Source organism: Lichenostomus cassidix, chromosome 15 (genome assembly GCF_008360975.1).
Source record: "Lichenostomus cassidix isolate B80296 chromosome 15, HeHo_3.0, whole genome shotgun sequence".
Lineage (NCBI taxonomy): Eukaryota > Metazoa > Chordata > Aves > Passeriformes > Meliphagidae > Lichenostomus > Lichenostomus cassidix.
In genome coordinates this window covers 3,121,551-3,146,191 of record NC_139496.1, presented here as the reverse complement: position 1 = coordinate 3,146,191, position 24,641 = coordinate 3,121,551, and the positions used below count along the sequence as shown (strand labels likewise).

The 24,641-nt window shown below is 49.6% G+C and overlaps 4 protein-coding genes across 6 annotated transcripts; 2 read left to right on the top strand and 2 right to left on the bottom strand.

Moving 5' to 3' along the window:
* The first annotated feature begins 1,458 nt into the window (after positions 1 to 1,458).
* On the top strand, positions 1,459 to 1,790 carry LOC146430164 (uncharacterized). The gene has a single exon (XM_085075527.1). The coding sequence runs from the start codon at positions 1,459 to 1,461 to the stop codon at positions 1,591 to 1,593; it is 135 nt and encodes a 44-aa protein (XP_084931653.1). The 3' UTR covers positions 1,594 to 1,790.
* Positions 1,791 to 3,044: 1,254 nt separating this feature from the next.
* DIABLO (diablo IAP-binding mitochondrial protein) lies at positions 3,045 to 6,914 on the top strand. Of its 2 annotated transcripts, none has more exons than XM_085075526.1 (6): positions 3,045 to 3,180; positions 3,795 to 3,903; positions 4,097 to 4,225; positions 5,083 to 5,193; positions 5,309 to 5,405; positions 6,287 to 6,914. In XM_085075526.1, exons 1-6 carry the CDS (start codon positions 3,134 to 3,136, stop codon positions 6,496 to 6,498), a joined length of 705 nt encoding a protein of 234 aa, XP_084931652.1. In that variant the 5' UTR covers positions 3,045 to 3,133; the 3' UTR covers positions 6,499 to 6,914. The 2 variants fall into 2 exon arrangements, with proteins under 2 accessions (XP_084931652.1, XP_084931651.1); XM_085075525.1 differs by having other exon boundaries at positions 4,094 to 4,225.
* Positions 6,915 to 9,647: 2,733 nt separating this feature from the next.
* B3GNT4 (UDP-GlcNAc:betaGal beta-1,3-N-acetylglucosaminyltransferase 4) lies at positions 9,648 to 11,562 on the bottom strand. Its single transcript, XM_085075521.1, has one exon. It carries the CDS (start codon positions 11,212 to 11,214, stop codon positions 10,096 to 10,098), a length of 1,119 nt encoding a protein of 372 aa, XP_084931647.1. The 5' UTR covers positions 11,215 to 11,562; the 3' UTR covers positions 9,648 to 10,095.
* A 121-nt stretch (positions 11,563 to 11,683) lies between these two features.
* Positions 11,684 to 24,560, bottom strand: LRRC43 (leucine rich repeat containing 43). Of its 2 annotated transcripts, XM_085075520.1 has the most exons (14): positions 24,484 to 24,560; positions 24,301 to 24,397; positions 18,487 to 21,014; positions 17,917 to 18,171; positions 17,543 to 17,653; positions 17,271 to 17,410; positions 16,444 to 16,682; positions 16,035 to 16,213; positions 15,566 to 15,689; positions 15,241 to 15,380; positions 15,028 to 15,117; positions 14,582 to 14,776; positions 14,022 to 14,073; positions 11,684 to 11,906 (listed from the first exon to the last, which is right to left on the bottom strand). In XM_085075520.1, the coding sequence occupies exons 3-14, from the start codon at positions 18,559 to 18,561 to the stop codon at positions 11,734 to 11,736; spliced, it is 1,773 nt and encodes a 590-aa protein (XP_084931646.1). In that variant the 5' UTR covers positions 18,562 to 21,014; positions 24,301 to 24,397; positions 24,484 to 24,560; the 3' UTR covers positions 11,684 to 11,733. The 2 variants fall into 2 exon arrangements, with proteins under 2 accessions (XP_084931646.1, XP_084931645.1); XM_085075519.1 differs by lacking the exons at positions 18,487 to 21,014; positions 24,301 to 24,397; positions 24,484 to 24,560 and adding an exon at positions 18,246 to 18,467.
* Positions 24,561 to 24,641: the final 81 nt, after the last annotated feature.

Below are 24,641 nucleotides of genomic sequence, written 5' to 3'. Positions count from 1 at the left end.
GCCCTGGCACTGGAGCTCTGGAAACGCTGTTGCCAAAAGCCCCCAGGGGAAGGGGAGTGTTTGGCTGCTCCGAGCACCACGGCGCTGTCGGATCATAACCGGTGCTGACCACACCTAGAGCTCAGTCCTCGTGTGGGCTGCACACACACCCTCTGCTCCTGGATCACAGCGGGATCAGCCTACAGCACCAACCCCCTGCAAGACAGAAACTCAAGGGACAGCTGCAGAACAAAACTAGGGAGAAACACGAACTGGACAAAGTAGAGCCCATCATCTGCCTGGGTAAGCAGTTAATTTCTTTATCAGCGTCTTTGTAGATAACCAGAAATCTCGCGCAGCCTATGGACAGAAAACTGTAACGCTATGAACAACGGGGAAACCATAGCTGGTTTAAAAATGCTGTAATTCCTGTACTGTATACATGTGCCTGAGCTTAGAATGGAATGACTAAACTCTTTTAACAACACCAAAAAGTGAATTCTTTATCACAAGAGCTCTTTAAAAAACATTCTAAGCGGCAGGACGGGAATTCAGTTTAGTTTAGCTGCCTTTAGGCTGTTTAGAAGAGAAATAATCCTTTTGAATTAGTTTTTATCCTAAGTCTGGTTTTAAACTCCCTTTATGTGCTTGACCAAGAGCATGGATATTTTTTATCAGGCACAGTTGTGATCAAAATTTAAAAGAACATGTAAATTGAAGAGATAATAGAATTTTTAGGGGGGTATTCACAGCTTCAAATCTAAGAAACCAGCGACTTTTTCACTAAAGTTCAGATTTCATTTAAACTAACAAATGAACAATCACTTCTAAAGCAATATGTACATATATGACTACAAAATACAGCTAGAAGATGAATTCTAAGGCATCTTGCCCCACGTCCCCCATTTAACGGTTATTTTTAACGAGAGATATAAATATTTGCCTGTGCAACCTTGTATTTAAGCCTCAGTTTTCGTCATTCTTAAACAAAAGGCTCAGTTTGTGCCAGTACCTCCATTAGATGCAATTATATAATTAAATATTAATGGTGGCTTCCTTGGAGGAATTGACCACTTTGATCAGAACACGCTGTTGGTAATGCACCATCAGCGGCCGCTCTGATCCTGACGCTTCCTGGACGCTCAGCCACTGCCCCAGGGGAGAGATTCCAGGAGCCAGCTGGACTCTGTAAGGCTCCCAGCCTCACCCACACGCCCGTGTCTGTATTTCCATTTGCTTCCTTACCAGTCCTGATCTGGAGACTTTGATCAGAGCCCAAACTCTCCTCCAACACCTCGGCAGGACTCAAAACAGGCCCACACTGGTCACTAACGACCTTCCAGGTGGTCACCAACCCTCCTGATCACACCATTTCTCCCCAGGGCAGAAAGACTACTGCAAAGACTCACCTTGTCATTCTCCTTCCAGGCTGGGAAGGTGCAGGGAGCAGCCAACCCCAAAGGGAGAGCCGGGAGAGCCATGCAGGACTCCTTCGCCATCCACTTCCTCAAGGTGCTGAGGGAGCTGCTGGCCTTCGTGCTGTTCAGCTACACCGTGCTGCTCGGGGCGCTGCTGCTCGCCGGCTGGACCACCTATTTCCTGGTGCTTAAATGAGGGCTCTGCTCCTGCTCCTGCTCCCACGGGCTTTCCAGAGGCAGCCAGCCCCACGGAGCAGCTCTGCACACGGGATGGAGGTCTCTTCCCCCTGCGCTGAACCTGCAGGAGTTTTGCGCTCTTACTGCCTCATCGCAGTCTTATTTGCCTGTGTAAAAACAATAAAGGTTAAAAGGTATCCACGTGCATGCACTTTACAGATCCCTGTGGCTCTTGCAGATTCTTTGTGTCTCCTGGACGTTTGTTTCTGTCCCCTGAACTATTTAAAATCCCCCCAGCAGTTTTCTCCTGAGATTCCCACCCTGACAGCAGGGATGCAACACCATTCCAACATCGCAATAAACAAGTCCTGCCTTGTCCTGCTCTGCCTCATTAAGGGTGTGAAGGCAGATATAGAGAAATTACTTGTAATTTTTTATAAGAAGTCCTGAAAAAAGAGATTTTAAATCAGCACAAGGGTTCCCCTCTCCCTACAGTTTTTTAAGCTACAGGAATGTTGCCTGATGCTCTCAGGTGTGCCAGGCTTTTCAACAAGTGTTTAAGAAATTAAGGATGTGCCTGTGATGCAGCACTGCCTCAGTAAAGGAACCTGTGCTGAGTAACTGAGACTCTGAAGAGAGAGAATAGGAATTTCTGCTGTAAATAAAAATAATAGATTTAATTGATCCAAGGCCGTTTTGTGTGGAATTGCACAGGAAACCTTTGCTGGAGAAGGTGGTGATTATCACTAGCATTACCTTCTACCCAGTCAGATGCTGAGTTGGGTTTTTTGGTTTCCTCATTACCTTTGGGGTTCTGCCTGGTGTCCTTGTGGCTTATAAATTCTGCATTCCTGGTGTCCAAATCCTTCTTCCCAAGCTTTGGTAACCTTCTCTAGATCTAAGATAATGGAAACACATCAAGCCCTAAACCTTAACAAGGCAATTCCACCCACAACTGATCTGTTTTTCCAACACCTGGACATCACTCAGAGCCTGCTGTCTGCTTTCTGTTTTCTGGATTAAATCTTCTTCTCAATTAGGCTTGAAAGCCACAAAGACCAAACACCAACGAACAGACTCTTAAAGAGAATTATTCCACATTTTGCAACAATCAGACAGGACCCTGTTTCCCAATCCCCTTCTCATTCCCATCAACTGTGCAAACTAGCTTATTTCTGACCCTTGCGATGTCGGGCATCTCAGAGAAACACAGAGGGGGTGCCTCCCGACACCATTTGTGCTCCACAGGGCCTTAAGGGCAGAGGGGACGCGGGGACACCCCTGGGAACACCCCTGGGGACACCTCTCGGTCCCGCCCGCCTCAGTTTCCCGCCATCGCCCTCACGGCCCCGCGCGCGCCGCTCGCGCCCTCACGCCCCTGCACGTGCTCACCCCCTGCGCATGCGCCGCGCAGCCCCTCCCACACTATATACGGTCACTGCTCTCAGGTACTCCGCCTGTGCTGGCGGTTTGCGCATGCGCCGAGCGCGGCCCCGCCCATGTCCATCGTCACCCGTGTGTCGCGGTGACGCGCGTTCCCGCGCGCCGGGCGGGCCAAGATGGCGGCGGGCGGGCGGTGGCTGCGGAGCTGCTGCTCCGTGCTCAGGTACCGGCGGGCCGGGGGGAGAGGCTCGGGGGGACAGTCTGCCCACGCCGCGCTGCCCACGCCGCGCTGCCCACCCGCGGGATCTAGGTTAAAGAGTACGCGGCGTAAAACAGGGAGACCCGACCGTCTGTTTTCATTAAATTGCTGTATAGCAAGAAAAGTTCTCGTTGCTCTGTGCTTGTTTTTCTGCTTGAGTATTTTCCTGATAGATCCTGAACCCAGGGTGTTTGTACAACATAAGTTGTAAATGAAACTGGCCGCAGAGACCCAACTGTCGCTGGATTGTAACAAAACTGTCACATTTCTCACACGCCACTCTTAAGCATGTTTTTTAACCTATTTTTCAGTGTGCAGGTACAAGATAACGTACATTTTCTCTCTGAAAGTACTAATAACGTACTAGTTGCTGTGCTTGTCTTTTCTCGCACGTGAAACTAAACAATAATACAAAATTGGAAACAAACTTACTTATCCACTGACACTGCATCACAGAAGCCTGGTAGCGACAAGTCCACCTCCAGCAGCTTCTGGGTGTCCTCCTCCCCTTTGATCCCTATTTCCCACCCCCCACAGGGGATATTCCTGGTGCTAAACTTTGCCTCTTGCCTTTCCAGGCGCAGCTTCCCACTCCTGGCCAGTGTCCGGCAGCGAGGGCTGGCCAGTGGACGGTGGCGCCAGGCTGTGGGGTTTGGGGTGGCTCTGTGTGCTGTCCCCGTGGTGGAGGTACCTCAGCACCCCTTCCTTGTTGGTTTTACACCCAAACCCACCTGTTTTCCCTGTTTCTCCCCCTGGGATTGCATGCTCTGGCTGTGCAGCCTCGCAGGGAGGCTTTTGTGTCAAACACAAACCTTTGTGTTTGACTATATCTGTAGGGAGGGTGATGGGAAGGTCACATGGGTGTCTTGTGTTGCAGCAGCAGAGCTCGGGGTCCCTCAGCAACGATGCCCTGATCAGGAGAGCTGTGTCCCTGGTGACAGACAGCACAGCCACGCTGCTCTCCCAGACCACCTACGCGCTGATCGACGCGCTCACCGAGTACACCAAGGTGAGCTCAGGGAGCACACTCTGCCACAAACCAGTGCTACTCTGGCACTAACTGTAGCTCTTAAACCATGCTCAAAATGGGCTTTTGCTAAATTAATTTAAGAGTAGAGGTGTGGGGGGTTGGAGATGTGAGGAGTGGGGAGCTGTGAGGTCACTGTTCTGCACCAAATGAGGAAGTTACTTTTAGCTTTGTTAAACTGTTGCTTTGGGGTTGAAATTGGACAATCCCAGAACGGTTTGTGTTGGAAGGAACTTAAAGCTCATCCAGTTCCATGAGCAGGGGCACCTTCCACTATCCCAGGTTGCTCCAAGCCCTATCCAACCTGGCCTTGAACAATTTCAGGGATGGGGAATGCACAGCTTCTCTGGTCAGCCAAGAGTGCCAAGGCCTCTCCACTCTCACAGTCAAGAATTTTTCCTTAACATCTCATCTAACCCTGGTCTCTGTCAGTGTGGATCTATTCCTTTGTCTTGTCTTGTAGGAAGCCTCTCTTTTTACTTAAGGCAAAATGACCACGAAACTGAGAACTGAAGCTGAAGAAATTAATAAGTTATTTATATTACCTGTGTATTGAGTTCTCTGTTCTTGGGTATTTTATTCCCCTTCTCTGCCTTTCTAAGGCCATGAACTGAGTTCCATCAGAAGAATGGAGTGAGTCATACTGAAGTCTGAAACAACAAGACACAGTTTTAATTTTACAAATAAAGTGCCAATTTGAGTAAAGTATTTGCATTCCAGTTTACACCCTTGTCAGTACAAGTATGAAGAGTAATTTTGCTAATTAGCACCAGTTAACCCTGAGACAATGCCAGAACTGTGCAGCTTGTCATGGTAACTGCAAAATGATTCCTTTACAGGCAGTTTATACCCTGGTGTCTCTCTACAAGCAATACTCCAATCTTCTTGGGAAAATGAACTCGGAAGAGGTGGATGCAGTCTGGCAGGTGGTGATAGGAGCCAGAGTGGATGTAAGCAAACAAACCTCCCTCACCATCTGCCTCAAGCCCTGCTCACACCATTCTCCACAGCTCAGGAGAGCTCCTGGATCTGCTACACCTTGTTAATTCTTTGTCCTGCTCCTAGATGACCGCCAAGCAGCAGGAATACCTCAAGCTGGAATCCAGCTGGATGACAGCACTGCAGCTGTCAGAGATGGCAGCAGAGGCTGCATATCAGTCAGGTGAGCATGAGCAGCAACACTGAGCCTCTGCCCCTTTTCCCTTTCTTAACACAGTTTGCACACACAGTGTGCATTCAGTTAACACCACAATTGACAGCTGGTGCCTGGTTTTTAGAGGTGCTGAGAACTTATATTCCCTTTTTGGCTACATGTCTGTAGGTGCTTTCTCAGAACTAGGCCTGGAAACTTCCCATGTGGTTTAGGTCAAGACCAACCACAGCCAAAAATGTTTGAGGGTAGAGTTCAGTAATTTTTAAATGCAGGGCTCAAACACGGTCCTGGGAGCCACAGAATTAAGGCTGTCTGGGGGTCCAGCAGGTTATATTAAAAAAGAAAATATATTATTTTTGGTTTTCTGTCCGTGGAGAGATTTTATAGCTCTGAGGCTGAGTAATGGGCTGGTTTATGGTAAATGGGCAAAGTTATGGAGTGGAGAAGGGAGGGAAAGTAGTGAATATACAGAGACACCCTAACTGTGTAAGTGCCTGGAAAAAACTCAGAATCTATAGGAACGTGGGAGGAGAATGGGAGTTCAGCAGTGTCACAGGTATTCCCACTGCTGTCGATGCCAGGATGGGACAAGAACTGAAAGGTTCTGGCACTGAAGGGCTGTGCTGGTCTTAGTTCTCAAACCCACTGGCACAAGGTGATCACTCCTATCCAACTCCAGCTGTATCCCACTGGGGTGGGGGAATTGAAGGGAGCGGTGAAATCTCAAAGCAGACAAGTGGTCTGAGGTAAATGAACAGTAAATGCATTGAAAATTAATACAGCCCAAGAGCTATGAAAAGCCAGCAAATCTGATGATAATCCCAGCAATTTCCTTAGCTGAAGGTTTGCCCAGTGCTCCTCTAACCCAGTGTGTCCATCACTCCCTCCAGGTGCAGACCAGGCCTCGGTGACAGCGCGCAGCCACATCCAGCTGGTGAAGTCTCAGGTGCAGGAGGTGCGGCTGCTGTCCCAGAAAGCAGAGACCAAACTGGCTGAAGCTCAGACAGAGGAGCTCATAAAAGCCCAAGGAGAGGACTCATTGCCACAGGGTGTTCTAGGAAATGCAGATCCAGCTGATGACCCTTACCTTCGGGAGGACTGAACTGAACTGAAGTCTGAGGGTCAATCATAATTGAAGAGTCCCAAACTTTTCAATGTGGGCTAGTGTAAAACTGCTGAAATAAGCCTGTGATTCCACTTCCCCTCCCTGCACCCCCAAAAATGATTGCTTTACAAATCAAGCATTTGGAAGGCCTCACTTTTGTTTGTAACTTACCTTGTTTGTAATACTTTTGGATTCCTTTATTTAAATGTTTATCTATGCAAATGTGAAGACTGTTATCAGGGATGGCTTGGTGTTAATTGTGTCTCTGCTGGGAGGGTCCTGCTGCTCCTTTGGTGTGTTTGTGGGAGCTCATCAGGGATCAGCCAAAGAAGTGTATTTAAAGATCCTTGTTTTTAACTTGTGAGGTAAATGATGTCTGTGAGGAGATGCCTTTATTAAACTGTGCAAAAACAGCTCTTAATGTGTCCATGTGGGGAAGAGATTAAGCCTTGCTTTCTGTTTGAACATAAAAGTTTTTAACCTCTGAGTTGGCAGCTGCACCAAATTACACTGAGCTGCAGTCAAGAGAAATGTTTGCTTTAGAGCTGAGAACTTTCCCATGGAGTCACCCAGGCTCTTGGTGCAGTTTTGTTCAGCACAGCAACTTCACCCAGAGTCACCTCTGGGGGAGGTTCCCCAGGAAGCAAAGGGGAGGTTTGATTTTCAAGATACTGTGGTTATAAATGAAATTGTTTTGGCAGCTGCTGTGTACTGTTTTACAAAGCAGTGAGCAAAAGACAGTTTTACATATTTGAATGCTTTCCAGTGCAAGTTTCAGGAAGTCATCTTAATTATTTTTTTTACAAGCCTACTGTTTCACTGCACATTTCAAAACCACAGGTGTCTTTCACTGCATTCATTTTCTCACTTGACAGCTGGTGTGAAATTTGCTTTGTAGAACAGCATCCATTAGAACTTTATCACTGATGACTGGAAGCAGTTAATCCCTATCTGTCAGGTTGTGTAAGAAAACACATTAATCAAAGGTTTTTCACTACAAATTAACATCTAATGCACTGCATCTGTGTCAAAGTTGCTGTCACTAAATTGGGTCGTGCCTGACCAGGAATTTTCTTACCTGCAGCATAAATTGTGTCTCATTTTGGCTGCCTTTGGAACAAATGCAATCTCAGGTGCACAGCACCATTAATTTCTAGATTAAGTAGTAAAAAAATAATTAACAAACCATCATTCCATGCTCCTCACTGGGTGCTGCTGTATCCAAGGAGGATGGCACAGCCTGGAATTCAGCTTGCAAGGAGCTGCCTGTGTCTGCTGTGCCAAACACAGCTTTGGGCTGCAGCATTAGGAAAAAAAACCACTATGATGAGAGGGTTACTTGAGTGGTGGCACAGCCAAGCCCTCAGGAGCCAAATGCAGCCTCAGGGCAACCTCTAACCACAACTGCTCTCATTTGGTACCTTGTGCAGTTGAAAAACATCTGCCAAGCCCCTGACCTGAGAGCACAAACAAGATAACTCTACTCAGATGTTTGCATGGCACTGCCAGGAGCCTGCAAAGCCAGGAAAGTCCCTCTTCCCCTTTCAGGGCCTTCTCCCAGCTCTACTGTGACCTCACTTCTCCTTTCACTGCACATCCTGTGCTTTCTTCCCAAGAGCTCTTCCTACACACATCCAGCCTGCCTTGACTGGAACCAACCAGTCAGTCCAGTCAAGTCAAAGTGGGGGTGAGGAGCATGAATGGCTCCTCATCACCTCCAAAACAGGGCAGAAGGGAGTCCCTCACCTTTGTTAGGAAGTGTGAGCTGCCAGCTGGGGATTAGCCCATACACCTAAGCCCACAACAGACATGACATCATGCTCTGTGCTCCTGAGTTTGCATTGGGAATCATTGAGTGGATCACAAAAATGCTGGCACAGCAGCTCACAGGGTACTGCAGTGCCCGCTCTGTCCAGTCTGCCCTCCAGGACAAGCAGCAGTGCCCAGAGAGTTGTGCCCAGAACCTGGGGTTTGCTGCTGACAGCCTTGTTTACAAAGCCAACACATCTGAAACTACACACAGGAAATTTCTCAGGTACAGGTAATTAATTCCTGTTGGGGCTGCAGCCAGAAGACACAGCAGCAGCTTGCACAAGACCCCACTGAGGATGGACATCCACCAATTCTTTGAGACAAACCCCTGCCCACACCTTGCACAGAAACAGCTCATGTGAGGTGGCACCTTCTGCCCCAAGAGCCTGGGTCAGCCCTGGGGCTCAGCCAGAGCTACCCCGGGTGCTCTAGAGGGCCAAGGGAGCACATCCTGCCAGCAGTCCTTCAACCTCTGCAGCCCCAAGAGCTCCCACACCTCTGCTCTCAGCGTGTCCCTGTCTGCAGGACCAGCAAGAACCTCCTGACAGCACTTTCCAGGCACCCCTGAAAGCTCCAGCTCCCATCTGGTGGGGGATGGATGCTGGGCAGCTGGCACTAGAGACAGCAATTACAGCAGCACAGCACAAAGGACTCTGGTTTCTCTAATCACACACTTCCTCTTCACTCATTTGCTCTTTTTTTTCCTAAGGCTTCCAGGCTGCTTCCTGCTCACGCACAGCAGCTTCTGCTCTACCAGCAGAACACCCTGACACTGATAAGCTTCATGAAAGTACCACAAAAACTTAGTTCTGTATTTGATCTTTTCTCAAATTAGCAACTCCAGCACGTTCAGATTAATCACTTTCGTGTCAATGCATCTTGCCCAGACAGGGCAGAGAATAGCAGCTGCTCACAGAAAAGGAAGTGGCAAATATCCATTTCCACATAACATTATACTCTTTAATACAAATGCCCAGCACCAGATCTCAGCCTTTCTTGGCTTTTAGGGCTCTTAGCTTTCAGGAGACCTAAGAATATTCCCATGAGAATACTTTTCAAAACTATTTTATTTATATGCAACATTACAACCACAACGAAAACCCAAGCACCTCCCACACAACATGGGAAGCTACAGCCTCTCTTCCTACCACCATGATAATTCAAGACATATTGCTCCTCTCAAACCAGATCAGAAAGTGTTTGTGCAAAAGTTTCCAGTGCATGTAAACCAGTAACGAGCTTCTGTAAAAGCCAAAGGGCTTGAGGCACAGCCCAGTCCTTCAGATCATCATCATTGCTGTTTTAAGGCCATATATTTTTGAAGCTTTTTTCCCCCCCACTCCACGCCTTTCTCCTGCTGTCTGGTACTAATTGTGGGGTTGCTGCCCTGGGACAGCAAACCCAGCAGGACATACTGGCCTTTCTTCTACCCCTTCAAGTAAATTTCTAATGCTCTGCCACTTGTTAGTCACCACTGGCTGCCCCACATGAGACTGACCTCGGCCAGTGGTCAGACACCAGTGCAGGTGGCACTTGTGACTTCCCCTGGCTGCAGTCTGGCTGGGAGGAGCCGAGTCCCCTGTGCTGTGTGTCACGCAGCCATCAGCCAAATCCCCACCCCGTGACAATTCAACTGCTTCAAGTAACCCCCGACAGAAAACGACTCACTGCAAACCAAACCACGACGGCTCCAGTGCGGTCTGTTAGTAACGGACACTTTTCTACCATGACCAGATTTTTAGTTTAAGTACCCTGTCACCAGCCACAGTCCTGCTGGGCTCATCAGTAGCTCCTTTTCCAGCCCGTCCTGTAGCTGTGTGTCACTGACACTGCACATCTAATGCTGTCATCCTTCACCAGCGTCCACATGATCCACATCTCCGTTGGGTTCAGTCTGTGCACAACCATCAGCTCTTTGTACAGGCATGGATCAAAAGGATTGAAAGGCCTCTGGATCCCAAAAGTCTTAAAGCCAGAGTGGTTTTCTGGGGTCACTGACATCTTTGCCAGACACATTCCCACAAACACATCATCTATGGGGAAGAGCTCTGTGTTCTCTGCGGTGCTCTGGAGGTGACGCACTGTCTGCCTAGACATCACATAGCCACCTCCTCCTGCATAGAGAGGATAGAAAGTGGCTCCATACATGGCCTCTGGAATAAAGTATTTGACCTTGGTGTTCCTGATGGGCCGGGCATTGGCAATCACATCCCCAACAAAGAGATCCTGTTCAGGATCCAGCTCCCGGAGGAACTCAACGATGTTGTAAGTGTTGACAAACACATCATCATCGCCCTTCAGCACGAACCTGGCGTGCAGGCACTCCTCTGTGAACCAGCGGAGGAAATGCAGCTCCTTGAGGGTCAGGTTGAAGAAGTTGTCAACAAAATCCCACTGCAAGATGTCATCAAACTCCTGGCTCTCGTAAGCCAGCAGCTGGTGCAGGGGCTGCACCTGGATTTTGGCCTCGGAGCGCCCCAGGAGGAACACCAGCCTGACGCGCCTGCCCCCAATGGTCACCTCCTTCCCCCAGGTGTTCCTGATGGCCACCCGCCGGTCCACGTTGATGGGAGAAGACTTGATGGCCAGCAGGAGGAACATCTCTTTGCTACACCTGGAAGGCCTCAGCAAGACCGAGAAGTTCCTGCAGTGCTTGTAGGTTAAGAACACACGGTGAGGCTCCGGCAGGGCGAGAGAGGAATTGGCAAAGGTCAGGTTCGGCAAACACTTGCTGTGCTCAGCGCTGTCCAGAACCGAAGGCTGCAGTCTGCGATCTGCCACATCCACTTTCTGCTCTGCTGACGATGCTGCCAACTTCGCCTCTTTCTTCATGTAAAACACCCAGGCCAGCAGCGTGATTGAGAAGGTGTAAAGCACGAGGTTTCTAATCCTGGGATACATGGCAGCCTCCGGTGCAGGACCAGCCCCGGGCGGGCAGATGAGGACGAGCCGCTCCCTCCCTCCCACGCGGGACGGGGACTCGTCTCGGCGTTTCCCCTCGGCTCTCCGCAGGATGCAGTGCTGCCGGTGAGCACGGTCCGGAGCCCCCAGCCCCGCCGGGGCGCGCAGACCGGGCTGCAGCCGCCGCTCCACGGTGACCTCGCACAACAAAACCGCTCCGCTCTGCGGAGTAGCCTCCTCCCGATTTACCGTGAGCTGCCGCCACCGCCCCCGGCCCGCCCCGCAGCTCCCGCCCCGCCCGCGGGCGGAGGATGGCAGCGGCACCGGGGCAGCGTGTCCCGGGCATGGCACATCCACCCCACAGCCCCTGCCCGCTCCAGCTCCTGCAGAAGCTCAGCACCAGCCCCAGACCACCGGGAGACTCGGGACATCTCCCACCTCTGGCGATTCGGCTAAATCAGGCTCCACGCAGCATTCCTGTGCGGTTTATTTCCCACTCACGCTTCTGCTACGGACGCATCACTTCTCCTCTGCCATGGCCACGTTCTCCTGGCTCTGGGAGAGGGGAGCTGTGGCCCTGCGGTCTGCCAAGGGCCACCGAAGCAGATGCACCTGGAATTCAACTGTCAGCGGCACCAGCTGGGGCTCCTGAACTTCCTCCACTTCAGCAGGGTCTTTGTTTTTATCTTTTTCTGGGGAAAGAAGTAAATTTGTCAGTGTCTTGAGCAAGTAAATCATCCTAAAAGCAGCAGTGTGCAAGGGGACTGCCCACAGTGTCAGCACTGACTGCAGGGCCTTGAGGGAAATCTGTTTGAATATGACTTTGGGTAAGAAACCCAAGGAGCATATTTAGGCTGGCAGTGGACCTAGGTGCAATCTTGCTTTTTATTGTGAAAATGCTCTAGGAAAAAAGAAGATGCAGAAATAAATTATTTCAAGGATGCTGGAAAATCAAATGTGCGGTAAAATGAGACCTACGTGAGACTACTTCTGAAGACATCCTTCAATGTCTGGGCAAACGGTTCACTTGTGACAAAGCCCGCTGCCTTTCCTCTTTGAGCCGTCTGGAAGAGATCCCAATTCCTCTGAGAGGACTTATTATTTGTGTGCATTTGCTGACTGAGGGATGCAAATCAGCCTCAGCTCCCGGCTGTGAGAGTGCCGGTCCCTGCACAGCCTTGCTGGACACAAGGCTGGGAGCCATTCCCTGTCCCCCAGGGCATGGCCACTGTCACAGCTCTGAAGAGGTCCCCAAGTGACCAGCGAGTGTCAAACAGCCCCAGTGCATCTGGTGACTCATGGGGCAGGCAGGATGTGCAGACACTGCGCTCCCCAAGCCACAACTGGGGTGTTCTTGTGAGTCACAGCCATGGGACACTGTGTGTGGTGAGCTGTGGGGACAGCTCATTTTTAGGTGCTGTTAATTTTACGCTCACGCTTTGAAATATGCATTCAGTGGCCTCACGGTGCAGCCCAGCCAACCCCCACCTGCACAGGCTCATGGGGACACCAAATTAATAATGAATTTCTAACTGCTCTGAGTTCCTGCAGCAGCAGCAGCTCTTCTGTGCACACAACAGCATCTTCACCCTAGTTCAAGCTGAAGGAAACCTCTTGCATGCACTGACCACACACCAGGGTGGAAAGGAAGGAAGAAACAACCACTGCTGAATTTGAGCTGTTTGACAGCAGCTGCCTGCTTCAGCAACAGGCTGAGCACAGATTGCAAATGCACATCTTCTTGTGTGGGACAGTAATTCAAGGAGTTTTCTTCTTTTCAGGTCATTGGGGGTGGCCACAGACTTTCTTGAATGCAGACACAGCCCAGGACTACAGAGCTCTGAGAGTCTCCCCAAAGATGGGGACCTCGCCATGGGTGATGTGGCACAGGAAAGTTCTTGGGAAAGGGGTTTAATTGCATTCTTAAATCTGATGCCAGAGCAGGGAAACAAGGCTCCAAGCAGTGGTGTCTCCGAGCAGTGCTGGGAGACCTGGCCCTCTCCATGCCTCCCTCGACCCACAAGCAGCTTTTCAGCGTTGCCTGGCCACTCCTTCCCACTTCCTCCTGCTCTTGCGTTACCTTCCCGATGTGCTTGCACTGCTATTTTAGCAGTCAAAAACAAGATTGCTGGAAAAATAACCTGCAAGAGGCAGGGTGAGGTTTGTCTGGCAGATTAAGCAACACTGCTGGCTGAGCAGCCTTGAGCTCCGCACTGGGGAGGCAGGGGACACACCCGGCGGGGTCGGAGTGGTCTCCTCGTGGGTGGCAGCAGACTGGGATCTCTTCCCAGCCCTGCCCTGGGCTGGCTGGGGCACCTGGTGTTCTCTGTGCATCTCATCTCCAAACCAGAGAGAAGAATAATCCTTGAGATGCGAGTTGGCAGTGAATGAGGAGCTCATTTTACATCCCAGGCAGCCTCCCCCAGCTGCCCGCCCACGCCACCGCCCACATTTGGCAGCCGACACATTGGGCAGCAGTTTTCTCACCGAAAAATTTGCTTCTCCCCTGGCACAGGGTGCTGTAGGTGAGTGTCTCCCAGGGCAGCCAGCAGCCCACCCCTCAGTGCTTATGCAGACACCGACTCATAAAGAATCCTGGCTGTGTCTGTCCTGAGAGCCCCGCAGACAATTGTCTGTATTCACAGCCCGAGGCTCAGGATGTGAGTAAGTCCCTGCTCCTGGAGCTGGCAGGGTGGCCGAGCCCTGCTCCTGTTTGCTCTCACACACACACCCCACCCTCTGCCCCACCAGCTCCAGCCTCTATCACCTTTGGGAGGCAACTCGGTTTTCTGGCTGGCCTGACCTACCTCCTTTCTCTGCTTTGGCTTTTTTGCTCTTGCCTTTGCCTTTTTTCACCTCCTGTGGAAAGAGATGTTTCCACAGTGAGGTTGTGTTGAAAATCACTGCCCTCATTCAGTCCTGTCACAGCTGTCACCATCTGGGTGCTGCCACCAGGATTTCAGGGGCAGAGGAAAGAGGTGAAGAGGAGCAGGAGCACAGCAGAGTGGCTGCTCAGAGAGGAGAATCCAGGAAATAGAAAGTGTTAGTACAGCTAGGATGTGCTGCCATGCTGAGAGAACCTCATGGCTGCTTTCACATTCTCAAATGGAAAAATAAACTCATCTATTTTCCTAGGCCCAGAAAAAGTAGCAGCACTGCTTGCTAATACTGGCTTTCAATAACCACACCAGCAGTGATGGATGGTGGTTAGACAGGGCTATTTCAGTCCCATTTTGTGGAGAGGAGAACTGTGAGATGGATGGATGGATGGATGGATGGATGGATGGATGGATGGATGGATGCCCAGGCCAGTGAAGGCATTTCCTGAACCCCAGCCTGCTGCCCTGCCCTGGGACATGCTCCTTACCTTCTCCTCCAGAATTGGTTCTGGTGGTTTCTCAGGGATCAGGATCCCAAAATCACACACAGTTGCCACCACGTTCTCGGTGTCCAGCAGGGTGTCCAAGGTCACCCTTGTGGCACCCAGAGTTCTCCGAATGGGAGGGTCACTGCGGAATCCACACAGCTGTGGCTGCTGCTGCTTCTTCTTTTTCTGCTTGTCCTTGGACACAGGGACAGCAGAGGGCTGGGGACCCTTTATCAGAGAGAAGCAACCCCAACCCAGCCCCTTGCCCACCACTGCATCCAGGCCAAGGTGTGTTTTCCCTCTTAGAAAGGGGGGACTTTGGGTAAGATCTGTGATGGAGGGGCAACTCTGCCCATCAAACAGATCCAGGAGAAGGGTCCTTGTTCTCCCATCACTTTTTTGCAACTCAGGTATAATCTGGTCATTGTTTTCTCATAGCACCCAACCTTGGCACCGTTCTTCTTCAGTTCCTGTCCTTCCTTCCTGTTTGAGACAGCATTTTCTTCTGGATCAGCATACACAGGCCAAGTGAGCACCTGCCCAGAGAGAGGAGGCACAGGGTAACTGCCATCCCAGTCTGCCTCTCAAAGGGAGCATGATGCCACTGCTGTGCCTCCCAGCAGCTCTTCTGCCTTTATCCAGCTCTGCCTCATCCTCACCTTCTCCTCCACAACAGAGACAACTGTTCCAGCCTCCAGGTAGGACCGCAGCCCCAGCAAGTCCTTGGCAATGTGTTCCTTCATGTAGCTCCAGTTGAAGGTGTCTTCCCAGGGCTTTGCAGGGGTGGCAAACACCTTTCCTGTGTAGAGACACAACAAATTCAGAAGAGACTTCTCTTTCCCCAGGACAGAAGGACCCCCAGGACACTGCTGGTACCAGGTCATTATCCATCAGTCTCAACTGTCACTGCGAGGGACATCCTGATGCCACCACATCCCAGGAAGAGCTATAAACCTGAGAGATGGATCTATAGTTCCTCATTACCAGAGGGGACTTCGGGCTCCTCTGTGGCTGCAGGCTCCTGATGGTTGCTTGTTTCTCCTGTGTCCTGAACAGAGCTGTCCACATCCAGAGCGGCCACCGTGGGACTCTGGTGGCTTTTTGTTCCCTGGAAAAGAGAGGGATCTCTTGGAAGGGCATGTCTGGTTGTGTTTCTGCGGCAGAACTGCCTCCAAAATCCTAAAGGGAGAAGGGGCATCAGGGAAAAGGTCTGCCACAGTCAGCAGGAGCGGGGCTGTGAGTGTACTCCCACGTGCAGAGCTCTGGGTTCCACAAGAGGGATGTGGAACATGGGCAGCTGGGGCTTGTCCTGCTGGATGCAGCCATATAGGAATTCTGTCCTCAGCACTGCTGCTGCCCATGCCAGGTCCATCACCCCACAGCCTGGACATGCAGCTCCCCCTGCTGTGACCTGCCATGCTGGTTGTTCCCAGAAGCACAATCAAGCACCAACCTCAGGACTGTCCCCGTCCTTGAGCTCCTCTCCCTCTGCAAACTCGTAGGTCACACGGTAGCTGTAGGTGATTGTTGGGCCCTCGGGGCCAACTTCTGGCTGCTGAAAAGCTTCAGGATCAGGGAGTCCCTTCATCTCCCCAATGCTCACAACCACTCGTGCCTCACTCCTGGCCAGCTCTGAAAGGAAGACAACCTCGTCATGAAGCTGCTGCAGCTCCTTCCAGAGTGAGGAAATAACAGAGCAATCGGAAACCTCCAGGTCCTGTGTGTTCCTGGAACCCCTCGGTGCCACCCTGTGCAAACGCTGTGACAAACCACTGCCACATGGGGTCACTCCAAAGCCACGATGAAAACCCTGCTCCTCAATCCCAGGGTCAGCACAGGCAGGCTCAAAGGTTGGGGCTCACCTGGCTGCTTTGCCAAACTGTGGAATTGCAGCCTCTCGTCGGGGCATATGCGGGTGTCGTCGAGGATGAACAGCTTGGGCAGGCTGTCCACGAGGAAGCCTCTGTAAGTGGGGATGAGAGTCATTGGGTTCCCTTGGAGCAGCAGGATGTGGAGGTTCGGCAGGGTGGTCAGCTGGGAGACCAGCCCCAGCAGATCTGTGAGGCTGTTAAAGCTCAGGTCAAGGGAGACAAGGTTTGGCCTAAGGAGAGAACCCAGGGAAGGAGGTAAGATAGCAGCAACCCCTATGAGGATAGAGCTACTGCCCTGGGGCAAAAACAGAAACAAAAATCATGTTTCCCCTGTGCAAACTGGGTTGAACTGAGGAATCCAATCTTGAGGCCAATTCCAAATTCCTGAGCCATACAGCTCATGCCAGCCTACCCCACAACACAAAAACATCTCCTTAGTACCCATTGATGACCCCCCTGCACCATTCAATGATGCAGACTATGCTTCAGATCCTTTCAGACTTCCAGCAGGGCCTTTGGGAAGGACATGGAAAAATTAAGCTGCCCAGGGAAAAGGGAACTGTGGTGGGCAGAGTGTCAAGGCAGTTCCCCTGGTGATCTCCCCATTCCACACCTTGCCAAGGACCAAGACAACTTCTGAGCATGAGACAGAAGACAGCAGAGACAGAGTGCTCTGCACAGAGTGGACACAGAGCAAAGAAACAATCCTTCTGAAGGGCTGTAATTTCCCAACAAGGGCCTCCTCGATGGCTTGATATCTCCTGTTCCCATCTGCCCATTTCCCTTTCAGGAGCCCACGTCCAGCCCTGCAGAATTACCAGAAATCCACAGTGAGGTGCTTTTCCTGGGAAAAGTCACACAGCCTGTTGTGCCCCAGCCCCAAGTGCTGGAGCCCTGGGGGTGGCTGAGCACACAGGTCCTGCAGATCACACACAGTGTTGAAGCCGAGCTCCAGAACCTGCCCAGGACAGAGAGAACAACAAACCCCTTTGCAATGAGCTGTTCCTGGCTCCCCTTCGAGCTGTTTGGCATGCACTGTGTTCCCAGATGGGAATTCCTGCTCCATCTGCACAAGGCCCTAGTGGCTCACCTTCAGAGTCCGGGGCAGGTGGGCTGAGGTTACTCTGCTGATGTAGTTGGCACTCAGGATGAGCTCCTCTAGCTGCTGGAACTGCAGCAGACCCTCATCCAGCTCCTCCACCTGCAAAGAGCTGGGTTTGGCCAACGTGTCCCTGAGGCACCTTGTGGCCAGGGTGACATGGAGTCATGTTGATCCATGTGACATCCGTGTGACACAGATTAGCACAACATCCTGGCGAGGCTGTGGGGAGCTTTTCCCCAGCTGCAGCAACTGGGAACACCCTGGGATGGGGAAGGTGTCCTTTTCCCAGCATGTTTCCCCTCACAGCAGGAAGACATGGTTTCTTGGCCTACAGCTTTATGGGCACCAGCAGCTGCACTTACTCCCTTGTCAACCATCCGCAGGGACTTGAAAGCCTGGAAGATTCTGGAGCCATGGAGGAGCTCAGGTGCCAGCACAGCCACTTCCCTCAGGACCTGGTCGTGGGGGCTGCAGTCTGGGGGCAGTGCCCAGGGGCTGTGCTGGTCTCTCAGCAGCTCCAGCAGCACCTCAGGGCTCTCCTCTCCTGGTGGCACAGCCTCCTCCAGCCCTGCTGGCTCTGCCTGGGGCCTCGTGCGGGCATTGTGGCAGGATTTGCTCTGCAGAGAGGGAGAGAGGAGAGGCAGTGGCAGCTCCGTGCCATGTCCCACAGCTGTGCCCTCCCAACCCCTACCCAGCTGCCGAGCCTGCAGGGGAAGTCCTGCAGCCTCAGGTGCTGCAGGTGCTCCTGGAAAGCAGCTGAGAAGCTCCTGGGTGCTGCCATCCAGCCCTGGTCTGGCAAGGAATCCCCTGGCTCAGTGGTTTGTGTCCCTGTTGCTAGGAGATGGTGCTGACGTGGATGCCATGGAACCAAACACTCCAAGCAGAGTGTGGAGCAAGTATGGGACAGCACCGAGTATGGGATTTACTCTCACCAGGCTGGGAGTAAATCTCTGGTTTTCTGGATCTTCCCCAGGTTCTGGGGGCTGCTCCCCATCAGGTGGCCTCATGCAGCATTTGCAGGGTGCAGCATCAGCATTGCTCCCTGGCTGGGGACCTGTGGAATGGAATAATGGAATTTGCCATTTCCCTTATCTATGTCCTGAGTGTCACCCAGGTTTCAGGGAAGAAGCAGTCAGGGTCTCAGTCAGATCTGAAAGCCCAGCTCTCCATTTTACGTGGAGGGCACTGCCACACAACCATGTAAGGCCATCAGAAAACGAGCTCATGGCTGAAAATACCATCTACCACACTTGGAAAAAGTAGGTGAGCTCCAGGAACAAAAGCCACAGCTCTGTCTCAGGTCAGTGTCAGGTCTCCACACGCAGAGATTAATTTCCTTTTTCCAGCGATAGGTGTTGAAGCAATGGCTACAAATTCCACTTTAGAGAGCTGACAGAGCAGCGTGTGTCAGCAGAACTTCACCAAATGAATTGCAGTTGCTCTGTGGTGTCTGATGGTTACGTGGTGGAAAGCTGAACTTCTCAGGTTGGGTTTTACGGGACGGATGCTGACCTGCTCCCTTATCAGCTCAGCAGCTTATCACAGCCCTGTATAGACCGGAAAGGATGTGCAGAGCATGCACAGGCTATGAGATAATGGCATGTCCTGGAGTGGAATAACCAGGTAAACTGCTGTCCGTAGGAGAAAATGAAGTAAACTCTTCTGAAAGTCTTTGAAAGAACGTTAGCAGTGGTTGAACTGTTTTGTGGAAAAGCAAAGCTGTAAAAATCCCGCTTCTTTTATTTGCATCACTATTTAAAATACCTGGGCCCCATTACCTTCAGTGCTGCATAGATATTCCTGCTCTTGGAGGAAGATCAGATCCCAGTCCTCCTCCTGTGTCCATCTGGGAGATCTGGAAGGGGACTGGGCAGTGCCCAATGACATCTTTTACGAACAGGCTCATGCACCTTCCACACATCTTCCTGTGGGCCACTGACCAGCTGCACCTCTGCAGGTTTGGTTCCTCCAAACAAAAAGCCCTCCCTGAAAGGAGCCATCTATACCCACCACTTGCGTCATTTTGTGAAACTCTGTTATTGTGGCTTCAAGCAAACAGTTGAGGGCTGAAGTTACAGCCTGGTGGGACCCCAGTGCAGCAGGTTACAGGGAAAACATCCATTCCCATTGTCAGGCCTTGGCAATCAGTTCAGTCCTGAGAACAGTCCTTGAACCAGTCCCAGAGGAGTTTATTCACACACCAAGCGTTTTCTTTTCAGAGAGGATTAATTTCACATAAAAGCCAGAACTGATTGTTTTGACACCAAGATGTTGACCCTTGAAGGTTTTCTGGTGACTTGACACACACTCACCTTTGAGCTGTGACTACCTCCAGGCACATCTGTAACTGCAGAGGTGGGAAGTACAAGTGTGGATGTGTCACAAAGGTATTTCCATAGGGGTTTCCTCTGCTTTCCTTTCTGTCCTAAGCCATCAGGAGTCCTGCTCTTCTGATCACAGCCTCATACTTGTAAATCCTAGGGATAATTCTTCTCTGGTTTACCATGTATGAGAATTTCCTGCATTTAGTTACTGGAAGCAGAAAACAGCCTCAGGGGAGTTGGAGAGATGGATGACAGGGATGGGGAAGTGGGATCCTGGGCATCCCTTGGGAAAAGGGTTTTACCAGGCATCCAGCAAAAGGATTTATACATGGAACTGGAGACCTGTCCTGCCTTGCACACAAGGCGTTTTCATTTCCTGCACTGGCCCATTCTTACACTGACTCTGCAGGAGAAGCAATGACTTTGGGCAGCAATAATGTGCTGGCACTCCCCAGCCATGTTTGTAAAGAAATTAACAGTTTATGTCCTAAATCCTACATTTTGGAGAGCCCAAGGATTTAGATGGGATGGCCAAGCCAAGCATCCCAAGCTCCTAGTCAAAGAGATGACACAGGATACCCTCTATGTCAGCCTGAAACTGCACCCAGATCACAATCAGTGAAGACGCATTTGAATCAACTTCGATGTAATCTTTCAAAAAAGAAAAAACCCCAAACTATCACTGGCAAAAAAGAAAAAAAAAATACTGTGGGGGAGCCACTGACGCAGGACTCCACAGCACTTAAATGCAGCCTGGCTAGCCCCATCCACAGCACCCCAGGCAGGCAGCAGCTCCAAAGCCAGCTCCAACACGAGCTCCTGGCCAAGACACTGCTGTCCCAGCCCACCATGGAACGCAGAGCAGGTGGGTGTGATTTACCTTTGCTACAGGTTGTAAGGTTGCCCTGACTCAGCCACTTCATGCCTATATGCTTTAAAAATCTATCACGCTGCACAGAACTATTAAGATTTCCAAAAATTGTGCACAAGATTGAAACTAACCATTGTATTCTCTTTCCCTTTGGTTTCCTCTCTTCATCTGAATGCAGAGATCAGCAGGTTTGCAATCTTCCTCTTCTGTTTACTGGTTCCTTTGGGCTCCATGGCACCGACAAAGATGTCAGAAAGCAAAATGACTGCAGGACACAGGCAGAAGCATTTCACGACCGAGATATCAGAGTTAGCAAAAATGATAGGAGTGCGAGCACGTGAACTATTTTATTTCTATGTAAGTGCACCATTTTCCATGTGCTGTGTCTATGTCTGTGGAGAGATCTCTGGAATTATTATAGAACACTAGAAAGACCATCAGAAAAGAAGTATTTGCGTTAGAACCTAAAGTAGGCTTTTCTCTGTATTCCATGCAAGAAGAAAAGCATTTATATTGCATTATTTCAGGGCAGAGTTGGAGCAAGGCTAGCTGCAGAAAGTTTGGGCGCCTTTGCTCATTACCCACTGGAATCTTCTTGACTCCCAGTGTTCCTTAGCCTCTGAATCCCATTGGGCATCTTCTTGCAGGAATTCAGTCAGATCACTGGAAACATGGCAAGAATTGCTTTGCCCTTCAGTCTGATCAACAACTGAACCACAGCTAAAAACCCCCAAAACGGGCACACAAATGAGAAAGGGAAACCAAAGGATTAACAAGTTCTCTCTCTTCCTTCCCCACAGGAAAACTGTCTCTCTGGAACGTTACACAGTCAGTACGAGACACTTAAGTCCGATGCCAGAAACCTGGCTGACACAATACCTGAATGTCCAGCTTTCCAGGCAGATTGCTGTGCTTTGAGGCACATTTACAACATTCTGCAAACCGTGGAAAGCGACATAGTAACCATCTGCAGCAAGAACGCCACAGACGTCATCACAGCCAACCGCAACCAGCTGAACACAACGCTGCGTGAAGGTGAAAACTTTTACACCTGCAAGACTGACAACCCACCCCAGACCCAGCACATGGGCAACGCAGACAGAATTAACTACATCAGGGCAGTTTTAAAGAAATATGAAAAGATCATGCAAATTACAAATAGCCTGTACTCTGAAGCAAAAGCTTGATAGCCTAGGATGAAAAAATAACTTTAAGATGCTGGAGAGCTGGTTAAATGTGACCTGTCAGGGGTTATGGGATCAGCTTGATGCCAGGATCAACACTGACAATGTATTTGTTATTCTCTATAACTATATAATGTAGTTTAATTTAATATTTAAAGGATAAATGTCTTAACTTATTGATCGTATTTATGATAAAACTATTTACAGTATCTTACTTGCAACAGCATATAATAAGGATCAACTAACGTGAATTAGGGTGATTTAATGAACCAACCCTGACATAAATAAGCAATCAGGAAAGTATAATTTCAGTAATTTGAATGTTATTTATATTTTTATCTTGCAGTTATTTCTCAAAAGTTGATTGTCAGTAGCTGATTTTGTACTTCTCTCTCCTGGTGAATTTTATTTATTAATTTATACAACACATCTATTTTTATAAATCTATTTAAGCAATTAGTTTATATATTTATTTATATTTTTAACTCTTATATGTTAATACTGAAAGGGAAGAATGATATATTTGCTACTTAGTAGATGAATGGTTTTACTAATTTTCTATTGTTACCTTTGGATAGAACCTGGAACTTAATTAAAATATAAAATAAAACACATGTTGCTGGATTCTCTTTTTACTATCTCATTCTTTTTTACAATATATTTTGCACTGGCCCTGTTCTGCTTAGACTTCTCCAGGAAAAGTGGGTTTGATATCAACTGAGTTACTGCCAGTCCCCCAAAAGTCTGAGGGGGGATTCCAGAAAATAATCAAGTTTCCCAAGAGGAACAGAGGGACCAAGCTCCTTGTTGGAGCCAGGGGAAGAATTCCTCCCAAATAGGTCCAATTTCAGACACAACTGTGGAGATGTCACAGAGTAGTGACACACAGAAGATGAAATTCTAACCTCACATCCTTCATTTTTAATAGAAAAAGAAGAGTGGTTGGAAAAAAAAAAAATCACTGCCTGGGGTTGTGCTTATCCCCAAGGCCGAAGCAACACCTACCTGACCTTTTCAGGTGGGTCAGAAAACCACTCTGAGCAGGAAAATATCCACATCCCGAGGGCTTAAATATCACCACTTCAGCATCACCACATTTGTGCCAATGATTGACACAAACCACTTAAGCTCTGCTGAACCACAGGATTATACAGGGCCGCTCCCTGTGGTTTCCTCTCCTATGCACATCTTTTCTTTCACCTTCTAAAGGTATAAATAGCTCAACAAAAGTGTTCTTAGAAAGGGAAATGTCTTCTCAGCAGCGCAAAGGTATTAAAGTGAGTCAGATGGTCTGTCCCAACTCACGTCATGGCAAGAGCTACCTGAAAAAGAAGAGCTGTTCTTCCCCAGGGGGAGAAGACTCAGACCAGTCACTCCCAAGAGAAAAAAGAGTAACTCCCAAGAGGACAAGGTGTCAGCCTTAGACTGTGAGAGAACACCTGCAGCCCTGTGGCCTTCCTGGTGCAACGTCACCAAGGCTCAGATAAATCCTTTCCAGCCCTGTGCCACCAGGTGCATCTCTGTTGTGATAATGATTTGGTCACCAGAATAATGTCTTGACAAACAGTTCCTCATTTATCCTGATTGAAAACAAACTTTTCTACGAGGCCTATGAGGAATGAAGAATTTGGATGGAGGAGGCACAGATGGGCTCTGTAAAGGAGTGTCAGGAGGGCAGCAGCAGGACTCAGGGATGGGATGAGTTTCGTCTTTTGTGGATTTGTTTCCATTTGATGGTGGAAAGGCATTGGCTGTGTGACACACACACCTTGTTCCAAGAACATGTTAAACATCTCTCAATGACAGCTGGGGCTCTTCTGTGTTTGTAGGGAATTTCCCCAACACCCAAATAACCATTCATTGTCCACCCACCTCCTGGAGAAAGTCGTCAGGGATGAGAACAGGCAGAGATGAGCTCCTGAGGACAAATACATGTTAAAATAAATAAACAAAAATCTAGTGAGCATTCCATGCCATTCTTTTAGCTATAAAGAGAGCCCTAAACTGTTTGCCCACTGAAGGGCCAATTCCCTTACAGTGGTTTCATTTGGTATCATTTCCACAGAGCAAGTGTAGGTCCACTTTTGGCAGTGTTCAAGGATTAGCAGAACCAGCCACAAAAAGAAGCCACTTCAAAAACTCTTTTGGCACCTCTGCTGAAGTTACAGCAGCCTCTCTGAAATCAGCACTAAATCAGTACTACAGAAACAGCGCTCTGCAGCCACAGCTTCCTCCCAGAGGCCTGACTCATTTGAAGTTCTCATCAGAAATACTGTCAAAAGCACCAATCACAAGGATAAGATCAACCAGCACAAACTGTTGTGTGGTGATTTTAAAATAAAATCCTTCTTTTCACTCTTGTTTTACCTTTCACTTCAGCTAGAGCCTCAATGCTGCTTCCACTAGGCAAGAAAATCCAAAATGCCAGTGAGGTGACAACTGAAGCACATAGAGCTGGAGTGTCCTACCAGGGAAAAACAAAAATCAGTCATTAAAGGCAAATCTATTAATTTAATTTTGTAAAAGGACTTAAGCAGCTCAGTGCCTAACCCTGACATCAATTCCATGGGAATACTGTGTTATCCAATCTCAGTGCTGCTCTGCAGAGTGTCCACTGTCCGGGCAAATGTCAGACTCAAATCCAAGCCTGCAAGAAAATAAGACTATCAGGGCTCAAGGCATTGGTCCAGCATCTACAGGCTTAATAA